The sequence below is a fragment of the Ochotona curzoniae genome, unplaced genomic scaffold (genome assembly GCF_017591425.1).
Source record: "Ochotona curzoniae isolate NIBS_2020 unplaced genomic scaffold, NIBS_Ocur_1.0 contig_4501, whole genome shotgun sequence".
In the NCBI taxonomy this organism is placed as follows: Eukaryota; Metazoa; Chordata; class Mammalia; order Lagomorpha; family Ochotonidae; genus Ochotona; species Ochotona curzoniae.
The window spans coordinates 1,874,833-1,898,563 of record NW_024466307.1 but is presented as its reverse complement, the minus strand read 5'-3'; the positions used below and the strand labels follow the sequence as shown (position 1 = coordinate 1,898,563).

The 23,731-nt window shown below is 50.0% G+C and overlaps 1 protein-coding gene across 1 annotated transcript in view; it reads right to left on the bottom strand.

Annotated features, from left to right (window-relative positions):
• Positions 1 to 1,261: 1,261 nt before the first annotated feature.
• CMYA5 (cardiomyopathy associated 5) overlaps positions 1,262 to 23,731 on the bottom strand; it is a 59,636-nt gene continuing 37,166 nt past the window's right edge. Inside the window, exons 7-14 of the mRNA XM_040985857.1 lie at positions 23,486 to 23,604; positions 20,096 to 20,245; positions 18,380 to 18,526; positions 17,419 to 17,566; positions 7,324 to 7,457; positions 5,457 to 5,556; positions 3,601 to 3,774; positions 1,262 to 2,044 (exon numbers count right to left, since the gene is read on the bottom strand). Of these exons, the coding sequence (XP_040841791.1) occupies positions 1,798 to 2,044; positions 3,601 to 3,774; positions 5,457 to 5,556; positions 7,324 to 7,457; positions 17,419 to 17,566; positions 18,380 to 18,526; positions 20,096 to 20,245; positions 23,486 to 23,604 (1,219 nt within the window). The 3' untranslated portion in view covers positions 1,262 to 1,797. The remainder of the gene's footprint in view (positions 2,045 to 3,600; positions 3,775 to 5,456; positions 5,557 to 7,323; positions 7,458 to 17,418; positions 17,567 to 18,379; positions 18,527 to 20,095; positions 20,246 to 23,485; positions 23,605 to 23,731) is intronic.

The window sequence follows — 23,731 nt, the reverse complement described above, 5'->3', positions numbered from 1 at the left end:
CCTGCACTAGGTGGAAACACTCCCCACTGTTGTGCAAGCACCACTGTCCTTCGGTCGCACGGTGCCTCCCTCTGTGGGCTTGGAGTACAGTCTTGTGTCACCCAGGGCTGCCTCTGGAGCACATACTTCCTTGGAGCGGGGCTCTCTGTCTGCATGTCATGGTGGAGCGGGGCTTTCTGCGTGTCATGGTGGCAGCCTTAAGAGCCGCAGGCAGCAGTGCCGGCCCTTCGGTACTCAGCATCTGTGGTAGGAATGCAGGTGAACGTGGTGACATAACACCCCATGCCAGCACACAACAGGACGCTAGGAGGCGCACAGCCTCCCAGCAGTGAAGGAGCAGAGCTGTGCCTGGGATCTGCTTCCTCAACTGCAACAGATGCTTGCAGAGCGTCCTCCCGCTGTGGGAACAGCCTAGTCACACACCAGGCCCTCTGTGGGGTTTCCATCCTGCCTCACTCTCCCCACTTCCTGCCCCACTGCCTCCAGAGTCACCTCCTGGCACCACCAGCCCTGAGGTTTCAGAGGGCAGTGTCGGAAGCAACCTCAGACAAGGACAATTTCCAAAACCCATGTGGCTGCTGCTATCACAGTCACTGCTTTTCATCCCATTACAGACTCTTACAAGAAGAACATAATAACGAGTGGCTGGTGATGCCTTCCAGACCTGAAGAAGTTAACGATGCTATTCTCTTCCACCCGGCAAACAGCTTCTCCTCGTGGTGCCAGGACGCCCTGCTGCCGACGGCTGCTCTAACACCCAAGCAGGCCACTGAAAGCTCCCTCGATCACGCCCGCATGGATCCAGGATGGATTTTCTCACTATTGAACAACAGGTTTGCACAATGAATTCCAAACACGGGACACCACCCCTCAATTCAAAAGACCCCTGAAATTACAATATCTTCAAAAATTATAAATACAACCAAAGCATTCATATGACAGAAAAGAAAAGCAATCCACTCACCATGCTTTCTGGATTTTTCTATTTTGCATACATATTTTAGGAAAAGTTTTCTAAGATATCAACACGATATCTAAAAATGACCAATCCCATTTTTGCTTTTCAGTTAAAATACACTCCCAGCTTCTGGTGTAAGACTGTATCTAGAGGCTGAAAGGGTTTAGAATTTAAAGTACAAATGTGTAAAATTCTCACGCCACACTCCATGGCAGCCTGACTGGCAACACATGGTGGGCACTCACCCTCCTGGACCTGAGGCCCACCTGCTAAGTCAGACGCAAGAAGTCCACATAATCTGTATTTTTAAAATAGAATCTAATCATTTATTTAACAAAGTGGGAACTTCTAATATCTAGCACTTTTCTCCATTTAAAACTTCAAGGAAAAGAGTGGTATTTGATGGTGTACATTATTACAAAAGAGTCTGTTATGCACTGGGATCGGTGAAAACCCTTCTGCACTGACTGGTGCATTGTCCTTCAGTGAAGGGGGTAACTCGCGCCACAAAGGAGGCCTGTGGCTTGCAACTGGGGCAGCTGCCGTGCTGGGGACACAGCCTTCCCTCCACCCTAACCTGTCTGTCCCAGCACCTCCTACATGAAGTGGCAGGTGGCAGTCCACTTCTCTAGGCTGGCTCCCCAAAAACAAGTCCTTCTGATGTAGGAAAGAACCCCACTACGGAAAGACCAAAGGGTGCAGGGCTCTTGTAGCCTTGACCCACACATCGCTCGATCAGGTCAGGTTTGCTTGCTGGTTTGCTCATGTGCTGGTGATACTGCAACATGTGGGAGACCCCAGGAGAGAATCTGAATACTGCAAGTTGGCAGAGCTGAGGGTCACTTGTGCCTTACAGAATCTGGGGGCTCCACGCCCAAGTGCAAGGTGCATCTGCCGGGTTTCTCCAGGGCAAAGGCAGGGTGGACACCCTCGGTAAACCTGTGCCTCACGACGAAGAGCACCTGCCCGCTTTCAGCGTTGACAAACACAAGCCTCTGGTTGCTGTAGTCCAGCAGAAGGCCCACCCTGGCCGGGTGCTCGGTCACGTGCACGTCGCTCACGATGCCGCCGTAGAAAAATGTGTATCTGAGAGGGCACAGAACAGGAAATTAACACCTCTGCGGATCCCCAGGAACTCCATCGGGAAACGCTCGGAAATGACCAGTCCCCGGAGTGGCCACAGAGTGTGGCGCTGTGGCCACTGCTTCACCCCGGCACAGCTCAGCTGTTCATGCTGCTCCCGACACATCAGGAGGCAGTCCTAGAATAACCAGCCAGCGTGACTGCTCCCACGTTCCAGTCCTCTCCCTGCTGCCCACATGTTTAAACTACCACATTCACAGCACGTTGTGCTTTGAATCCAACTCCTTGGAGACTGCGGGGTGTTCTAGAGTCCCACAGGCTTGCCTTTTGTACAATGTCTTATTTTTATCGATTTAAAGGGTGCCTGGTATAAGGGTCTTTTTGTGAAGTTCTAGAAAGATCTCATCATCACTGTCAATGGCACCCTTCGTGTCGCTTCCCCCCGCCCTGAGCCAGGCTGTTCGGCCTCTGGCAGCCCAGTGTTGCCTGGGACTCCTCCCTCCAGCTGCCTCAGTGAAGACTCATTTGTGTGGGGCTGTATGCCTAGCACTTCCCCGATGTTTTTGGGGGCTGTGTAGGGCCAGGAGGAATTTGCCCCCAGGATCTGTGCTTGACAGAACAGGACTTAATCGGGGACCATGGCTAAGACTCCCTCCAGCCAGATTGTCCAGAAGTCTTGGCTCAGCACACGCCATGAACCTGTTCTGGTTTGTGAAGGACAAGTTTAGAGGCCAGGTGGAAAAGGAGAAACTGCTGGCCAGGGAAACTAAACTGCCACATTGCAGGCAAGGACCTGAGGGCAGGGAACAGAAAGGAAGAACAGAGGGAAGGAAAGTGACAGGAGACAGGCTCCAAGGGGCTGTAGGATCTGGGTGAGCTGCGGGTCCGGCAGGGTGAGGGTGGCCAGGGCTGTGTGGAGGCCAGGAAATACAAGGGAGACCAGCAGTTTCAGTGCAAAAGGAAGCTGTGTGTCAGCACTGAGGTCTGCCACAGCAACCAGGCCTGAGCGAGCCCCATGATGACCAAGGAGGGCAGAGGGCAAAGTTACAAAGCTCGGCAGCCTAGGGGAAGGCAGACACTTCAGGCAGCCACAGCAGAGGAAGCACGCTGGGCTGGGAAACTTCCAGAAGGCTCTGGGAAATGTCAGGTTCACTCTCAGCCACAAAGGACAGACAGGACTCAGGCAAGTGGGACAGAAGGAAAGTGGGGCCCAGGCAGTGAGGGCAGCCAGGGCAGCGAGAGGCAGGGTGATTCTGAGGCTGTGACGTGGATGACTACCGGGTTTTAGCCGAAGCTCTGCACCCCTAGGGACCTGTGAAGCCCCATAGGCCGAAGAAACTGGCCTGGTCAGGTTCCTTCTTCTGGCCTCAGGTCTGACCTTGTCCAGACCTGACCAGCATCCTTGGTCATCAGAGTGATGACCATGGAGTTCCCAGATGCTCGTGTCTCGCATCCTTTCCAAGCTGGTTTGGAGCCCACACGGGAAGGTGGGGCAGCCGCACCTCAGGCTCCTCCAAGATGCCCGCCTGCACTTCCCTATAGACCATGCTGGAGCTTACCTGTATGGCTCTGAGCAGTGCATGTACCACGAGGCGTCCCCCTGTCCAAGGGTCCCAGCCCGCACGGCTGAGCCCAAGCAAATGCCGAGACGATAGGCAGGGCAGTCTGTGACCGTGGCCTCCCAGTAATGCTGGCCGCAGGCAGGCAGCTCCTCGCCCAGCACGGATGGAATTCTGCAGGCACAAAGGATGGACGGGCTTAGCTTGGGAGTGGCTGAGCCTGAAGGTGGCATCCAGCACCAAAGGCATGGGCACGTTCAGGCCACACCTCACCCTCCTGCTTTGAACAGATTAACCCGAGACGAACACTGGGCCCTGTGTTCCCATCTCCTGCCTCCCTCCAACAGCCTCACTGCAGGCAGACGGCGACTCACAAGCCAGCTGATACTCACAAACCAATTTCAGTTTCACCATAAAGAAGATTCTAGAAAATCCAAGGCAGCTAACCATTATCCTCTACGAACTACGACCAGGCTGCCAGCCTGCATCTTCGTTTTTTAAATTTATTTTTATTTTATTTTATTGAAAAATCCAAACAAGCCCAATCTAGCTCTCAAATGCTTTTTTTTTTCCTTTCTTTCTTTTTTCTTTTTTTTTTCATTCTGAATTCATTGGTTTCATGTACTTTTAGTACCTACCATGCCAGGCCTGGGCAAGATTGTGCAGAAGATGGATGCATGAGACAGGGCCATTGCTATTGATTCAACACTGAGAGGGTGACCAAACACTGCACAGGTCAGTCCCTCTGCACAGACATCAGAGGGACCAAGGCCCAGAGGAATGCATGGCCACCTGCAGCAGCAGGCACCTGCGAGCAGGCCTGTGGCCAGGCACACAGCAGCCTGGCATGGAAGCAGTGCCCAGCCTGGCTGTGGAACTCAGGCCTGGCATGATCACCGAGGGCAACTGACAGCTGGCCCCCTTGGTGCTTGTAGGCGGCGTGCTTCCTGTGTGTCCCAGGCTGGTTCCCATTTGCTCACTTTGACCTTCCAAATGACTCGGAGGTACTGCCAACAAGGAGCAGGGCAACCCCCACCCTCGCCCAGGTCTGGCTTTTCTTCTCACATCCCTCCTGCGGAAGCTGCAGCATGGCAGGATTGTGCGGCCACCATAGGAGCTCAGAAAAAGGCCTTCTCCTGTGTTGCTATTCAAGAGGCTCGGTATAAAATCCTTGTCGCTGGGGCCGGTGCTGTGGGCATCCTGCATGGGAGCCAGATGAAGTCCTGGCTACTCCACTTCTGATCCAGATTCTGCTTATGGTCTGAGAAAATAGCAGAGGTTGGACCAATCTCTGGTTCCTGGGGTGAGTTTGAAAATAGGATGACCCCACCGCCCTGGTAGCCAGGGCTGTCCCAGGCCCCGCCCTGCAGGCCTGATGTTAAAACCTCCCAAAGGGCACCTGTGGACACTTGAGGCCCTGCTCCCATGTAGGAGACCTGGAAGAAGCCCCAGTCTCCTGGCGTTGGATCAGCTCAGCTCTGGCCATTGATGCCACTTGGGGAGTGAACCAGCAGACAGAAGATCTTTCTGGCTCCACTTCATTGTGTAAAATCTGCCTTTCCGGTAAAAATAAACAAATCTTAAAAAAAAAAAAAAAACTTAGTTGCTGTGAAAAAGCTAAAGAACTGCCAGGCTATTTTATTACTGAACCAGAGATAATACCTTCAACAGCCAATGACAGACAAACCCATCTGAGCTCTCATTTCCAGGAAGAACACTGACTGCGGCTGCCAGTCACAGCCTACGCAGCCTCCTCCCTGGGAGGGAGCACAGTGCACCCGCAGGCGTGCACGTGTCCACGGCTGAGGCCATATCCTCCCATGCAGCCCGCGCCTGGGCCGCCAGGGCCCACTCACTCAGTCAGCCGCCTCCTCTCCGCAAAGCTGATCACCGTGCTGTCCGAGGAAATCTGCAGGGCCGGATGAGCTGTCTCTCTCAACAGGAGAAATCTGGTTCCTGGGGTGAGTGAGAAAATAGGATGACCCCACCGCCCTGGTGGCCAGGGCTGTCCCAGGCCCCGCCCTGCAGGCCTGATGTTAAAACCTCCCAAAGGGCACTTGTGGATACTAAAGGCAGGGTCTTTCCCTGCAGCTCCAGGCGCCCCCGCCCACAGGCATACCCTGTGTGAGAACCCAGCTGCTGTGCAAAGCAGTTATTGGACCAACAGCATCACATCGCCTGGAGCTCAGTTGGAAATGCAGATTCCTGCCCACATGCCCCGCCCCCGACCATTCCCATGACCAGACATCCTCAGAGCCCCTCCAGGAACCTGTAGACATATTAGAAGTGGGAATTGGGAGTCTGCTGGCATCATCTAAAGAAGAGAGTCTAACAAGGGCAGGTGTGGGCACTGGTTTGGGACTGGGGAGGAAGACATGTCTGGGCAGGCAGCCCTCATGCCACGTCTCCATCAAACCCAGCTGTCCCTTGCTGCAAAGCAAACAAGGCTCATGCCAGGTCTTTGCCGGTTACACCGAGTACTCCTGGTGTCCCCCACTGAGCTTGTGCCATCCAGGTCTAGAGCGGGAACATAAATCCTGCCTGTTCCTCCCGCCCTCTCACAGCAACAGAGAACAGGTGATGGCACTTCTCTCCCAGACACTTTCATTCTTTGTTCAGTCATTCTTCATTCGCCCGCTCATGCATCCAGCAAGTACTAGCTGCCACAAACCAGAATAAGCAGAACAAGATTGCCAGTCGACTCCCAGAGCACACCCAGGAACAGGACTGGATGCACAGGGTGTGGCACAGTGGGGTCAGTCACTGCTTGGGACACCCACGCCCCACATCAGAGTGTTGATTCAAGCTGTTACACTTCCGATCCAACGCCCTGCGGATGTTCCTAAGAGGCACTGGATGGTCTCAGATATTCGCAGAGAGAGTTCCTGGCTGCCGGACTCAGCCTAGCCCAGCAGCCCTGGCTGTTGCAACCATTTGGGGAGTGAACCAGCAGATGGAAGACCTCTGTAACTCTCTCCTTCTACCTTCTATATAAACAAATCTTTTTTTTTTTTTTTTAATGTCAGAACCAGTGCTGATGCTATGGTTTAGTAAGTTAAGCCTCTACTTGCAGTATTGGCATGCCATATGGGTGCCAGTTTAAGTACTAGCTGATCCACTTCTGATCCAGCTCCCTGCTAACGATCTGGGAAAAGCAGTAGAAGATGGCCCAAGTGCTGGAACCCCTGCTACCCATGTGGGAGATGAGGAAGAAGCTCCTGGCTTCAGCCTTGACCAACCCTGACTGTTGTAGCTAGTCAACTAGCAGGTGGAAGACCAATCTGTCTCCCTCTTTCTGTAATTCTGACTTCCAAAGCATATATTGAAATCTCTTAAAAAATCAGGATCACCCCATCTGTCTCTATCACACACACCACAACATGCCCACAAATTGCAGCACATTGTGAGTCCGCCCAGAATCACCTGGAGGATGACTGGAGCCACTATGTCCAAGCCCATCTCTGAAGTCAGTCAGGTCTCCAGGGGCCAGGGCTTCCACATTCGTTCGGCACCCTGACTGACTGTTAACAGGCAACCAAGGTTGAGAATCTCCAAACCAAAGAAAACAATACCTTTGACCAATCCTAAGTGCCATGACTAAAACTTAGCCCTGGCAGCAGGTTGAGCCTTACAGAGTCGTGCATGCCCCAAGACACGTTCTCTGCATGGGGGTCGGGGCTAGAAGTGCCTGGAGGTGCTCCCTGCACACGCAGGACAACGTACCTCTGGTGGAGACCAGGGCGGCTTCGCTTTGCTCACTCGTCCCGAAGGCATTGGCGGCTCTCACGTAGAAAAAGTAGTTCTCATTGGGCTGGAGGTTAACTCTCAGCTGGAGCCCTTTAATCCCGGAGAAAGACCTACATGGAAGCAGAACACCAGGTTTACAAACCACATCTAGGGCTAAGTGACTCATATCTTGACACGGTCATGAGTGAACTTTTTTTTTAACCAACATCAAAAACGTATTTTCTTCCCTTTCAATGACCACCAGAGCTGGCAGGTCAGACCCTGCCGAATGCCACGAATTCCTTTCTATCTTGGCCAAATTTAGTCCAATATGTGTCTTCCAGAATGCTCTTTGGAGGAGGGACAATTCCTTGATCAGTGAGAAGGCACTTGTGGATGAAGATGATGTGAAACCAATTCATAACACAAACGACCTCAATTCTCTCAGATCCAAATTGTGAATATCTTAGGGTGAGTGATGCTTTTCTTAACGTGGCCATCATGCCAAAGCCACCAATGTGGGTTGAAATGGAAGATCTTCAAGGAAGATGGCAACTTTAAAGCATATTTAATCCTGGCAACGAAAGATAATGTAATTGCAAAAAAACAAAAACACAACTTCTCCAAGATGCTATTCCTAAGGGGCCCATCTGAACTAGAAGTGAAGTGCTGGTGCGTTGTAGGCAGGGCATTGGGCGAGCCTTGCAGGGAAAGGCCAGCCCCCTCACAGGGATTTGGGCCTTGAAAGCAAGGTGGGGCCCCCGCTAGCGCGCTGGCCTATTCTGAGGATGCTCCATTCTCTTCCACCTGCCTGAGACCATGACCTTGACACTCAGTACACCACTACGTGGCAAGTGCCCCTGGAAAAATGCAGACCCCTTTTCTGGGCTGTGTGGACTAATCTCTGCTGAGTCGATCGCTGAAGAAATGTTCTAAACATACACTCCAAGTGGTCATTACAGTATTATCTCAATAAGCATATTCAATCAATTTCATATTTGATTTGCTCATTAAATCAATGTGTGTTGATTACTTAGCATGTGCCTGGGCCCTGCCTCTGCTTGATAGCCTGAAGGCTGAAGGGGAGGGGTCAGAGAGGACTGCTGGCTCCATCCTGTAGCTAAGCAGTGTTTCAACTCCATGCACGTGGTTGTTCATTCTTTGTGTTTCTCCTCAGATTTTGAAAGGCAATGCTACAGAGACTTTCCATCTGCTGGTTCACTCCCCAGAATGGCCACAGTGGCACAGGCTGGGCCAGGTTAAAGCCAGGAGCCAGGGACTTCTTCCAAGTCACCCGTGTGAATGCAGGGGCCTGGGCACTCGGGCCATCTTCTGCTCTCCCAGGTGCAGCAGCAGGAGCTACGTCAGAGGTAGAACAGCTAAATCTGCACCCATGTGAGATGTTAGTGCTATAAGTGGCAGCTTAACCCACAGTGCCCATTCCATGAATGTGTTTTTTATTTTTTAATTTATTTTTATTGAAAAGGCAGATTTACAGAGAGCAGAGAGAGAGAACAAAAGATCTTCCATGCATTGGTTTACTCCCATGTGGCCACAATGGCTGGAGCTGAGCCAATCTGAAATCAGAAGCCAGGATCCTCTTCTGGTTCTTCCACATAGGTGCAGGGTCCCAAGGTTTTGTGTGTCCTCTACTGCTTTCCCAGACTACAAGCAGGGAACTGGATGGGAAGTAGAGCAGCCAGGACATGAACCAGTACCCATATGGGATCCCGGTACATGTAAGGCAAGTGTTTCACCGCCAGCTAATCATGCTGGGCCCCATGAATGCTATTTTTTAGGTGAGTTTTACTCCTAGGTTCTGTGTACTCTGTCAAGGAGAAAGTCATAAGCATTTGTTATATGTAATCCTATATGTGTCTCCTGCTGTGTGTTGTTTAGAGAAGAAATTTGGAGCCGACATTGTGGGTTAAGCACCTCCAGCAACAGCAGCATCCTGTATGAGCACCAGCTGCTTGATGTCTGATCCAGCTCTCTGCTAAGACTCCTAGAAAACAGCAGATGACGGCCCAGCCCTGTACCCTGTAAGAGACCCAGATAAAATCCCTGCATCCGGGCTTCACCGCGGCTCAGTCCTGGCTGTTGTGGCCGTCTGGGAAGTGGACCAACATATGCAAGAGCTCTCTCTGTGTTTTCCTTTCTCTGTAACTCTGCCTTTCAAATGGATAAATCACTCTTTTAAACAGAACGAGAATTAAGGTTTGGTCATCCTGAAACAGGAATATCGGATTGGAGCCTCGATGTGCTTTTCTGTGAAACCGATCATGCAACTGAATGTAAGAACAGAACACCAGGCACAAGAATGAAAGACAAAGCACACGGTGTTCCATCCCTGACCATCTGCCACCTTGTGCTGCAGCCCCTGGACGAGGCTGGAAGCTCAGATCTGCACCCTGACTCCAAGTCCCATGTCTGCTGTTTTGCTTTAAGTTCACTGGAAACTTTTGAAAAGTCTGGAGTGAACAGTAGCACCTTTAGACCGGTTAAGACATTTTTAACTTCAAAATGAAAGTTGTTTTCTTTGCAACAGAGTTCCATGACTGATAGCTAGCTCAGCATGGTTTGAGTAAAGTTTAAAGTACAGAAACACAGTGCCAAAGTGAGTTCTGAGACCAGGCACAGCTGGACAGGAGCAGAGCCCCAGTGTCCTGCAAAGTCTCAAGGCCACTCCCTAGCCCAACAACTTAGACTCTACAGAGCTGGCAAATGCCCCAGGAACGGCAGGCATCGCGTCACCTTAATCGACCCTGGGTTCATCAAGACAGTGTTAGCACTGAGGGTATGAATGACAACCCTCCAAAACCAGCACAATAGATTTGATGAAATGAAAATGAAAGGAAATTGGAGGCCTCCCGACTTCAGGAAATGAAAGGAAATGGAAAGCCCCCCCCCCCCCTTCAGGAAATATGGCCTTATTTCCAGAACTTTCCTCTGTGCCTCAGTGGGATTCCCGCCCCATACAACAGAGACAAAACAGATCTCTGGCTAGGGCAGAAGCAGCCTCCACAGCCTGCCCACTCTCCCCTGGGCTTACAGTGACCACAGCCCATTCAGTCTGGACACTGTCCTCTGATGACAGCACCTACAGGCTCCCGGGACTTAGTTCAGAAGCGTCTTTAGAGCAGGAAATAATGACCTGTGAGTACAACCCCAAGCCCAGAGCCAACAAACAACACTTGAAGGCACAGCTCTGGGGGGCTCCCCTTGGGACAGCTGGTGGGATTCTTCTTCCCAGATGGGCCTTGGTGGTAGAAAGGAGTGGCTTCAGGGTAAAGTCTCCAGTGAGATTAAAAAAAAAAAACCAGGAAGTCCAAGTGCTACAAACTGCAGATGACATGAGTCTTTATCTAGACAGTGTAAGAAATTATGTGGCAAACATACACATGCTAAGAGAATTTAGGGAGGAGAGTAGATATGAAACTGGGAGTCAAGACCTTCGCACGGACATGACAGGGCAAAAAATAAAAAACAGGAGATGTGCAGTAAGTCACACAGAAGACATGAACAGCTGGAAAGGACCTCAGCTCCTAGGTGGGGAAAGCACGGCATGGCAGAAGTTTCACATTCCCTGCGTTAACCTGCGGCCCAAGAGGACCTCTATGACAGCCTGTCGGGGGAGGGATGGCGGGGCCGTGCAAGGTCACAGAAAGCATAAATGAGCCAGCAGCAACTCCAAAAAGCATCTGAGAGTGCTACCACACAACCATGGGCATAGGGTGGTGTACTTGATCCTGGACAAACGACGCAGCAGGCTACCAGGTCAGGAGTAGGACCAAGTCTACCTGGCCACACAGGCACCCCAGCCCAGGAGACACGGAACAGCTGCAGGGCCACACCTGATGACGGAGCCGCATTCCTGCCTTACACCTCCTACATATCTCTTCCAGACAATAAAGGATCTAGTGCAGAAAATGCAGTCAGCAACTACTACCAAGAAGAGGGAGGTTACACACACACACACACATATATATATATGCAGCCAGAGAGGGAGATATTTTAGATATTATAGAAAAACTAAAAGCTATTTTTAAAAGAGATTGATACAAACAACAAAATTAACATGAAGGAATACTCATGCCAAAAAAAAAAACCAACTTTTCAGCTTCAATCACCCATGAAAGCTAACTCCCTTAAGAAGAGAGATGGGGAGTGTACAGGCAAAAAAGTGCAACGAGGGAAGGAGCAGAGGAACTGAACAGCAGATGGAAAAGGAGGAATGTGGCCCCCAAGACCCAGGAAGGAGAGATTGAGAGTTGCTCAGTGGAGCTAGGCTAAGACTCCACCTTCTCCAACTCGATCCTCAAAGGCGTGAAGAGCTGTCAAACCGTGCACAGACGAGGACAGACACAGCCAGCCTCCGCCACCCGCCACCTGCCATGGCGACAGCCTGGCAGTCTCTGTGCACCATTTTCAGCCAGCCGTTCTACTTCCAGGGGCCTCTCCTGCAAGGGTTTGTGAGAGAATGGAAACAATGCCTCTTAGCGGGTCACATCAGTGGAATTATATCCTCCTATCAGAACACAATGGAACTATGCTTGCCCGAGCAGTTCCACATGTGCTGAATACTCAGGGCTTGCAAAGTGGTGAACAGGGAATGCAAGACGAAATGACATTCCTGACCTATACTACCACAGTTGTTGCCATAGGCACACACTCTCCAAGACAAATTCAGGGAACAGTTACTGCCTCTGGGGAGGAGAGCTGACGGGGTGTGGTTAGGAATCTTCTCAAGGTCCCACAAGAACACAGCACCCTGAGCAGTTCTGCATTTGGTTCAGTGTTTGCAGAACCTCAGGTGTTGCATTGGTTTGAGCCTCAGCAAGCAGCTTCTCCAGGAACTGGATGTCTGAAAGGTGCTGGAAGAAAGTGTACCCGAGGGGCTGGTGGCTGTGACAGGGGCAGCAGGCTCTCTGCTGTGTCTAGCACCTGGATCAGACTGGAGCGTGGCTTCCCATAGGAGAAGCAGCCTGGAGGACCCCCAAGCCAGAGTTCTGGAAGCAGCACTCCCTAGAGATCATGGCCAGTGCACCACACAACAGATGGGCCAAGATGAACTGCTTCTTAACACAGTTAGCTATGCCAGGTACTTGCACTGGCAGCACCCAACCCCTGGACAGGCACATGGGGAGCCAAGTGAGGCCCCGTGTTCCCACACATCCCCACACATAACAGGCCTTCCTGATGGATTCTCTTCCAAGGGGCCTGTGGCTCCAAAGTTTGACCAGGCAACCAAGGACCCTGGTTAAGACAGTCTTAGGAAACACGATCATAGCCTGCCCCAAAGGCAGTAGGGAGGAGCATGTAGGTGATATCCCCAGCAGGACCCCCATCAATGGGCAGCAGTTCTCTTCCTGCCCCCCATGTTGGCCCCAGGAGCCAAGAGCGAAGGGGACACGCCCCCTGAGGTGCTGCCCCCAATGCCCACCACAGTCCCAGGGAGGGTCCACGGAGCAGCCTCGTGGCACCTGGCGTCTCATAGGTCATGCCGCCCACGTCGGCTCCCCCGCCCCAGCCCACACAGCAATCCTTGTGCTGTGCTGCTCAGCTTCACCCACGCCTCTGCTGACTTCTCTCCACACAGGAGAGCGGCCACCGCAGAGGCAGAAGCTGAGCCTGGAAAATTTCTGCAAGGGTTTTGAGCCCACCCAATCCAAGGAGAGTATTGAGAAGAAAATAGGAAGAAGGAGAGTCACGGGCCCCGAGACTGTCACTCCTGCCCACCCATAACCCCCCTCATGCCATCAGGACTGCCTCCCACTCATGTGCACAACAAATATGTGAGGGCGTCTCAGGCTCAGCTATTCGGGGAAGTTGGGGCAAGGCAGACCGGCTCCATTCAGATGCCCACCCTGTGTGCCCAGTGGCACGTAGGGTCGTACACTGAGGAGCTGGGGATCAGCACACGTGGAAAACATGCAGGTCTGAAGAGAGATGCATTTCAGCTCCAGTGAAGGACAGCCAGCCAGGACCCTGCACCTACATGGGTGCGTGAGAGTTAATATGACTCCTCTCCTCTAGCTAGCATTTCATTTCATTTCTACATGTCTTCCTCCGCCAGACCACAGCTGCCCTGTTTCACAGGGACTGGGGGTGGGACAGAGGCACAAACTCATTTAGTTCTTGCTCCCTCTGTCTTTCACTAAAGATTGCAGCCAGTGAGAGATCACTACTCCCGAATCGCTGTTCATTCACTGGTTCACTCAATGGCTCATTACCAAGCGCCCATGCTGAGAAGTTCCTTGTCTTTGCACAGTTCATTACATTACAAAAAAAAAAGTATGTGTCACCTTTAATCCTCCTCTCTCCTCTTCAATGACTCTGAGTCTGGTTGAGTGCAGAGTTTGTGGACCCAGAATCTACACATAAGTTAGATACTCAGGGGACAAACAACACCATCACGTTTCCTGCCCATCTGTGGGTTGTCTGTCAAGCACTGATGTGAACCAACCATTGCTAAAATAACTCATTCCTGCAGGCACAATTTAGGGTGTGTGTGTGCTCTGTGCGTGTGCTGTGTATGTTGCATGTGTGTGTTGTGTTGTATGTATGTACTGAGGTGTGCTCTGTGTGTGTGGTGTGTGCTGTGTGCTCTTGTGTATTGTGTGTGTGCTGTGTGTTGTGTGTATGTACTGAGGTATGCTCTGTGTGTGTGCTGTGTGTGGGGTGTGTATGCACTGTGTGTATTGTGTGTTATGTGTATGTACTGAGGTATTCTGTGCGTATGTTGTATGTGTGCACTGTGGTGTGCTGTGTGTGCTGTGTGTTATGTGTATGTACTGAGGTGTGCTATGTGTGTGTTGTATGTGTGCTCTGTGTGTGTTGCATGTGTGTGTTATGTGTATGTACTGAGATGTGCTCTGTGTGTGTGCATGTTGTGTGTATGTACTGAGGTGTGCTATGTGTGTGTTGTATGTGTGCTCTGTGGGGTATATGTGCTCTGTGTGTGTATATTGCATGTGTGTGTTATGTGTATGTACTGAGGTGTGCTATGTGTGTGTTGTATGTGTGCTCTGTGTGGGGGGTATATGTGCTCTGTGTGTATGTTGCATGTGTGTTATGTGTATGTACTGAGGTGTGCTCTGTGTGTGTGCATGTTGTGTGTGTTGTGTGTATGTACTGAGGTGTGCTCTGTGTGTGTGCATGTTGTGTGTGTTGTGTGTATGTACTGAGGTGTGCTCTGTGTGTGTGCATGTTGTGTGTGTGGTGTGTGTGTGTGTTTTGGATAAGAGATTCTCTTGGAAGCTGGCTTGCCTTTTCTTTTGGTCAGTGTTTGCGTTTGATGCTAACTGGTGCTGACTAAGGTCACACGTATTTAGCTACAAATCACCAAGCGCCATCATGGACACTGAGGCTGCAGCTTTATCTAATGACCCCATCACGGAGTCACTAACTGAGCAGGATCAGACAAACCGGGGCCTGCTGGTCCTTCCCAAGACGGGGCAGCTTTCTGACTCATGGCTGTGCAGAAGCCCAAGGATGCGTCTCCCACGTGGCAGGTTAAAGCAGACCCTGCTGGCCTGTGCAGAAGGCCGAGCCGGGAGTTCTTTATTTATGAGATGTACTGTCGCCAACAGCTCTGCAGAGGCTGTGGTGACATAGCTCACGTTCTATAAAGCTTCCAAGCATCATTTCCTGGAAGGAATGTTTCAAAGTCAGCTGTGAGAACCACATGCACAGAACTGTACAGAACTGGCAAATGGGACAAACACATCTGCACAAGCACCGTGCAGACCCAAGCGAGGCTCTGCAGGTGAATTACTTCATGGCTTGTTGATGCTGGGGTAGGCAGTAAGTCAGGCCTGGACTGACGAGGGAGAGTGATGGCTCAGCAACAGATTAAACAAGCAAGGAACAGTGATTTATAGCCAAGAAACTTTGCTTGCTTCCCTAAAATATCCACTGATGGGCCCATCGGGGGTCCCAGAGGCCATGGAGGAGACCTTAATGCTGAATCCTCTAGGGGTTCTGGGGTAGGGAATGGGGGCTCAAGTGGCTCCAGCCCCAGCACAGCACAAACTCACCACCCCGCAATGCCTTTTCTCTTCTAAGCTCCTGGACTGTCCCTATGGCACAACAAAGGCCCTCTCATGCCCGGAACCAGCTGCCTAGTACACCCCTGCAACAAGCAAACTCAAAACAAACTCTGGTAAAGCCCCAGAAACAATAAGCTAAGGACATGCCTCTGTTTTAACAAGCTCTGCTCTGGTTTTAAGAAAATCAGCAGATGCTCCCCACCCACCCAGCCCCCCCTTTTTTTTACTCCATACAAGTGGAACTGTCATTGGTTGTTTTTTTTTTTTTTTCGGCTTTGATTAGAAGAACTTGTTCAGAAGGTCTTGTTGCTACCAAATGGACCCCTTCTCCTCCATATAGTTCAGAGAGCCAGGATGACCAGGGAAAGAAACAGCATTCATGGAGCAAAGGCGGCGCATCCCCACGTCCCCTCTGTGTCGAGTGGCAGAGGAATCTGCAGTGCACTGCAACAGCCCGCCATCAGGCTGCCCGCCTTGCTAGCCCAGTGTATAACAGCAGACGTCTTTACACAGCCTCCTAGAGTGAGACAGCCTTGGCTTGCATCCTGGCCCTGGTGCTTCCTGCATTAATCACCACGCCTACCGAGTGTGATTCAGGGACCTATTCCTGCCTCCCAGGAAGGGCTGCTGGGAGGTTAAGTGAGACTGAACACAGCTCACACATACAGAAGGCCCTGGAGGGATGGCACTCCTCCCTCCACCTTCTGCCTGCAGGGACATTCAACACCACTTGGCCTTGCTGAGCTGGCTGCTGCTTGACTCCAGCTGTGCTGCTTTAACTTTCGTGAATGCCAGCTGGGGGCTGAAGTCACACAGGGAAGAGCCATTTTGGAACATCCTCCACGAGCTCAGACCTTGCCCCAGAGAGAACTGGATTGTGCTGGCTGATGGCAGAGCATGGCTGAGGAGACTGCCATGCTCTCACATGGTGGGAGACGTCTCACACCCCCGGGGCTTTGAGCAAGGGGCAGGGCTCCCCTAAAGGAAGCAGGTGGGACTCTGAGATCTGGGGAGAGTGGGGTTTGCGAGCCGAGCAGCCATTCAAAGGCTCTGCATCCCCAGAGCTCTTCAGAGGGTGAGATGTGCTACACGAGTGGCGCTGAGACCCTGGCTGGCTGTTCCTTCTGCTCTCGTCCTGGCCACAGGTCATGCTCGGCTCTCCGCTGACTCCCAGAGCTGCCTTCCAGGTCCGGGTGCAGCAGCAGAGGAGCCGCCGGTATGTGTGTGCTGGGATGCCTACGCCCCACCCAGCTCATCTGCAGAGCGTTATCTGCTGGAGCCAGTCTTCAACCTTATTCCTCAGTCACAGGAAACCCCACATCTCAGCCAAATGCACAGATGTCGGCTGATCACGGAGATAATCAAGAGCTTAATAACACCCTGTTAAAACACTAATTCCATACCCTGATTCCTAATTTCCACTTCCTACAGAATCTTTCCCAGCAAACACTGCTAAAAAAAAAAAAAGAAAAGAAAATCTAAGGATATCTCTTATAAAACTTGCTTACTCATGATAATAACCCGAATATTTATCAGGATGTGGCCAGGAGCTAGGAGGGTGAGATGACCCTGTAGTAGGTGAGCTAACATTGACCAGATACAGAGGGGAGACACAGCCTCTCACTAACAGACTTTAGCCTTTTCATGGTAGGAACATGGCCTTTTTTTCCTGGGAGACTTTCCATTCTTGACACGCATGGGGAGGCAGGGACGGCTCTGTGATAACGCATTTGAAAGAGCTCTTCTGGGCCTTAGACAGCATAGCTCACTCTGGGTTTGATGATGCCTCATGCTGACCCCTCTGGTGAAAAAAGCATGTGTTTGCATAAATCCGGCCTAATGACTCAAGTTAAATACACCTCAAAAAAAAGTTCTGTCCTGTTAAGATCTGCATACATTTTTCTTACAAGAGAGCTTCGATTCTGCTCCGTGGCATGTGTTCTATTACCTATCTGGAATTCATGGATGAGCACTGATGGAGCCATAGCTCACACACCTGAGCTCGGGGCATGCCCTGTCGGCTGTGGACAGGGACACTCACCGGAGGCCCTCGCCCTCAGCACAGTGCTGTCGGCAGTACTCCAGAGTGTAGGTCTCGGTGGCCTCGGGGCTGGCAGGTCGCCACCGGATGGTGGCCATGTTCCAACACACGGTGCAGTCCTCGGCACGCAGCACGGGGGTGGAGGGCGCTGTAGAGAGGGGCAGGATCAGTTGGGGGTGGTCCTTGCTCCCTGGAGGAGCGCTTGGGTCTGACTTTATCTTCCAATTTTTTGGTTGTTGTTTACATAAATTAAAAAAAACGAACCCTCATCCTGGGTTGAAAAGAGAAAAGTCAGTTTCCCTCCCTCTCCAACCAAGTTGGCCAGTTCCTAGAGACTCCAGACAGCCATGAGGTCGGCTTCCTTCAAATCCTATCCTTGCTTCATTTTACTCGGGTGAGGACACGTCCTCTTCCTTTACAGCAAATGCAGCCAGGGTCCTACCCTCAGCAGCGGCTGGATAAAAAATGCACTGTACACGAAGGGGAGAAATTCCCTTCAAGCACTGCAGCCTTGTTGACGCTGAACTTCCTGTTCTGGCCACTGGGGGAAGCACTGCATCGTGAGAGAGCATTCCCAGCACAACACCACTGCAGAGAACACCGAGGGGCCGCCAGGTCCAGCCTCGAACTGGGCAAACACAGCCTCTGTGTGCTCAGCCTTCTCACCGGCACACTCCCCACTGTGCCCATTCCTGCCCCACTCAAGGGGTACAGCGCTGGACCACCACCGGGGAAGGTGAGATCCCGCTCCAGCCACTGTTCCTGCTGGTCATCTTGGGCATCCCTTAGGGACCCCCTTGAATATAAGCGTCTTCAAGAACAGGATCCAGTCTCACTCATCACTTGTATACTCAGCACCTCACACAACAGCCTGCACCGGGCAGTAAATACTTTTTGGGTTGCCCCAAACTCAGTGGAAGAACTGGGCATTGCCCCTGACACCCCTCCAGCACCCTTTTACCAGTTCTGAAAATCGCCCTTTCGCTGGGCAGGCTGCAGCCGGTGAAGTTCACAGCCATGACCCACACTTGATAGCACCTGTCCGGTTCCAGGTCTTCAAAAATGCAGCAGCTTTCCTTCACTGTTAATCTGTATTCTTCCACCAGCTCTAGCGGAAAACAAAATCACAACCTTAAAAGCAGCTTCCAAAGACAACCCAAAGTTGCAGCTATTGAAAAAGTCATCTAGGATTTTTTTTTCCCAGTAGAAACTCCAAACTCATCACCATGCAGATAACATTATGGAATAACTCGGTCTGTAGAATATATAAGGAAACAACAGTGTTCTGAAAAGAGATCTTTAGAATGATTTAGTACTACCTGTGGGACACTTATCAGAAAATAATTGCATGGTAGTGCATTTCTGAGCTTCTTGTACCATAATTAAGGTAACTTATTTCAACAGAAAATATTAAAATTGCATAAAGTATATGTTAGCTCAAGTCTTGCTAACACATTTAGCAAGAAAATTTGTAAGAGCCAAGGCCAATATTTCAGAAGACTACACCATAAAAAGTTCAGCACTCCATGCTCTGAAGTTATAAAGCATCTTCGTAGATTAGTGAACTATTCTGGACTCAGTGAGGCTTTCTCTAACTTTCAGAGCCTGGTCCCTCCTCCTGAATTGCAGAACTCTTCCAATTAGAGATAGCTACATTTACAGAAATACTTGGACAAATGCCAGAGACCACACACCAATCTGAAAAGTAGTATTGTTCAATAGGAACGTTTCCCTTCACAGTTTATTAAGTTCCTGTACTGTCAATACTTTTGTAGTAAACAGTGCTCATTTCCCACCTGGACACCCAGACCTCGGGGCAGGCTGATAGCTCTCACTATAATTTCCTCTCCTTTAAATAGATTATTTTTGAGGCTGGCATTATGGTACCATGGGTTAACTGCTACCTGTGATACCAGCTTCCCACATGAGCACCAGTTCAAGTCCTGACTGTTCCACTTCTGATCCAGCTCCCTACAAATGCATCTGGAAAAGCAGAAAATAGCCCAGGTCCTTTGTCCGCTGCCACTCAGGTGGAAGACCTGTATGGACTTCCAGGCTCATGGCTCCTAGTCCAAACCTGGCCATTAAGGTCATTTGGAGAGTGAACCAGCAGATCAAAGATCTCTCTTGGGCCCTCTTTCTGTAACTCTGCCTTTCAAAATAAACAAAGAAGCCTTTTGAAATTACAAACAAAGAGAGATGATTTTCTTTTTCCAGTGAGTTACCCTCCCTGGCACTCCTGAATGGTCCACCTCCACAGCTCCTCCAGGAAAGAACACAGACTGTTTCCTGCAGAGGAACTTGGGGGACTCATCTACCTCAAGCCCATCTCCCTTGTCCCAGGAGCTTCACCTTCTGGGACAGACAGCTTCTACCAGGGAGGGTCAGAAGGACTCACACCCTGGGAAACATCTCCCCATGGTCCAGGAACCATGGCTGTGGTTTCCATTGCCTTCTTTCTGGCAGTGCTGCCTTTTCAACTGACTGAATCTGTTTGTTCCTGTTAGCCATTACAATGATATATATCCATTTTTCCCCCTTGCTCTTGATTTCAAGTTTTGCTTAAAGGTTGTTAATTCACTTTGTAAGTGGCTATATGTGCTTGGTGGAAAGTCCTAACGCATATTCATTTAACGCACAGTCATGTGTGCACGAGTCTGTGTGCTCATAACCCTACCATTGATGTCCTGGTCGTCCTGCGGTCCCTCCACGCAGTAAACCTGGAAGGAGTCGATGACATCCTCCTTGTTCCTGCTCCAGTAGACTGCGATGGTTGTGCTGGTGGCGGAATTTGGTTCCTGGGGTTCTAGCCGAGGAGGCTGTGGAACTGCAATGCAGGAGAGGGTTAGGACAGCTAATGCGGTTTCTATTGATTGGTTGCTTTTGATTCTCTGCCAAAGTTGCTTATGCTTGCTGAAGATAATGAAACAATGCCGAGAAGCCAAAGGAGACTCCCCTGCTCCTGACATCCACAGCCCGTTCTGTTCCTTGGATGCAGTCCCTGTCCAGCTGAGTGTGGCCCTCTGGCCAGGTGCTGATGAGGTGTGCCCATGGAATCCAAATGAGTGCCACCCAGGAATGGATCCCCAAACAAAGTCACTGGGTAATTCCCTTCCACCCAGCCTGGGGCCGGCGGGGGGTGCATCTAGTCGGTGAGGCTAGCCCCCTGGTGAGCACATTTCCCTATGCAGGCAACGCTTCATTGTTCTGTCGCCACAGAGTCCACATTCTAATAGAGACCTATGAGATCCTCCTAGAATAGCTGTAATTTCTTCAAGGCAAAAAAAACAAAAAAAAAAAAACCTTGCATGAATAAAATATCAAAATGCACTTTCTAAAACAACTATTCCATTGTTTCTTTCCAACTGGCTACACCTACAGACATAAAAATAAAAATAAAAACTACACAGGGGAAAAAGAACTCTGTTGGCTGAGTCAAATATAAGTTTTAGACATCTGTATAACTGTTGTTCTGAATTTTTAAACCCATAATATCCCCACATGTTTAGAAGTGTGTGATTATATTTGTTGAGCATTAGTGGCATACCCCATCAATCAAGCTCTGTCAATTCACTTCCAACATTTATGACACAAAATCAGTAAACATAATATACAAACTGGAGGAAAAGGAGATTCTTGTGGTCAGAAAGCTGCCATGCTCTTAAACTGTGCATAGTAATTTTTCCCAGTCAATAATTTCCTTAGGGGTAAGCTTACTGAAATGATACAGGCTGAACTTTATGACATTCTTAAAACTTGATGTGAAAGGCAAAGGAAATTAAGGTTTCTTCAATAGGAAGTCAGAGAAAATTAAGTACATTTAAGAAATGGAACGCCTAAAAAAGACTCAATAGGAATACAGAATCAAAGTAATGAGAGTGCAAGTGAGAAGCGGGAAGGGAGCAGGGTTATGTCCATGCACTATAGAAAAGGGAGGCAGGACCTGGGGTCAAGTGCCAGATCCCCCATTCACCGGCCGCTGCAACTGCACTCTTCCAGCCTCAAGGCTCAGAGCTCTCAAATGAGGACACAGTGATTGCATCATCGCCTCCCGGGGCTGTGAACACAACTGTGCTGACCTGCAGAGGCCAAAGGGAAGGCGGGGGAAGGGCTCTTGAAGATGGGACTGGACCAAGGAACCCCTGGGGGAAGCCACAAAGACCAGGAAGCCAGGCGAGCAGGGCAGGCCACCAGGGAGAGCACCAGGCCAACCCAGGTAAGAGCTCAGAGACTCTGCTGCTTTCTTGGTCCTGTCTTCCCAGCAGAAAAAGTGTCTCACACTCAAGGAGTCCGCCCAAGAGAAAGGGCATTTGCCAGCCTTAGTGGAATGCCCAGAATGTCCCCCACTGTGTCGAAGCTGGGGCAGAGACCCCTTAAGCCACAATGAAAACGTACCCTGTCTTTGTCCCTGGGAGTCACACACTGACTTACATCTGGTGGCAATGTTTTTTCACATCTCTCTCTCTTTTTCTTTCTTCTTTTTTTTTTTTTTTTTTTTTTTTTTAGTAATTTAACAAACTTACAAAGTGATAACTGACCTGAAATATCACTGAATCCTCAGGAAGAAGCAGCTGCAGAGTTAAGAAAAACGTGCGGGCTACAATTAATCTCACTCCCAGTGTGTTCATTCTCCCAAAGCACGCACATCTTTTCTCAAAACTAAGTGAATATTTTTACTTTCCAAAGTATTTTAAAAATGAAAAGAGAATGAGAACATTCCACAGGCAGAATCCAATAACAATGACCGGATTTACAATTCCTGTGTGATACAACAGAGGCCCAGACGTTCTTAGCTATTCGGTTTACATCTCTATAGTGAAGTGACTGTGATGGCCAATAAGTAAATAAAAATACCGAACAGAAATTTAGAGCATCTGGGCCAGGGGGCAAGGAATAAGGCAGGGGAACCCCATTCCTCCCCAGATTTTCCCTGACTGATGAATTGCACCAAAGGAGCTGTCCCAGCAACAAAACAAGTTTCCTAAAGAACTGCCCTGACCGGAGAGCCGCTGCCATACCTGCCACTGGATTCAGCACCTGCTCAGCAGGTCAGGCTCCTTTAAAGTTCCAGCTCTGAAGACACCAATCTGCTTCCATCCTCATCTGCCAATAAACTTCCCCTTTCCTTTTACCCGCAAACCTTGTCCTTGTTATCCTGATTTGGCACCAGGGACGGGGACTGAACGTTCAGAAATATGATCTCTAAGACATAGGCAGTGTGCTCTCATTGCCCATCAGTTGCTCAAAATGTTCACAGTGTGCATGAGGCTCTTTGAAAAGCTTGTGGAAAAGAAGCACATCAAGGAAACAATATGCATGGATTTAGGGTTTTTTTTTTTTGCATCAAAATAAGCTTATTTTAAATTTCCATTTTCCCACAAACTTTTAACCACTCTTGCCCTCTCTCGCAAACAGATGACGGCAGAGCCAGTCCTTTGAAAGCAAAGGGTGTGCTGTGTGGGTCAGGGTTTCTTCACAGGCAGGCACTGCGCTTGTCTGAGGTCCTTCAAGACAAGTAAGTCCTTTCTGTTTTAAGCTATTCCTGGAGAAAATCCACTAGGAAAACAACTTCATTTTTTACCTTCTGTAGCGTTGATGGGATTTGGGGAGGGGTGTTACTTGTCTTTTTAAAGGCCCAGTAGTCCTTCACTAGACACTAGATTGGATGTCTTACTACAGGAGTGAGAGTTCATTGTGAATTAAAAAAAAAAAAAAACAGAATTAAAGAGGGGAAAGCCACATGCAAGTTTGACCTATATGAAAATATCTGATTTCTTTTCTGTACCTGGTGGTTGGTATGAAGCAAGTAATTCCTCAGAGAAGAGAAGGGAGAGAAATCTTATTTTCAAAAGAGAAAAAAAGAGTAGGCGTGCTGGTCCCATGCTTCTACCTCCACCTGCCTCCCCAGTGTCACGGGGACACTGCACGGACGGACATGGAGGCTGCTCTCCTTCTTCCTTTAGCATGTTACAACCAACACTTAGTCTACATCTTTATCAAACTCCACACAACAACTGGGCTCAGACTACCAAATCCCATGCAGTGATTAACATGAAAGTGTGCTTACCAGCCACCTGCTTCAACGACTGGTCACTTCTGGTGGAGCCGTCATCATAATGTTCAAAGAGAGAGAACGCAGCTGGTATGTTCTCTAGAGAAGCGGTGTTCTCCATGGCAGAGAGCAACCTGGGCAGGCAGGGACAGAGCTTGAGGTCAGTCAGGAAGTGACCAGCACCGGGTCGATGATGAATGACAGGTAGGGCTCCCCTGCCCCCAAATGGAACGTCTCAAAAACTTCATGGCCAATGGCATT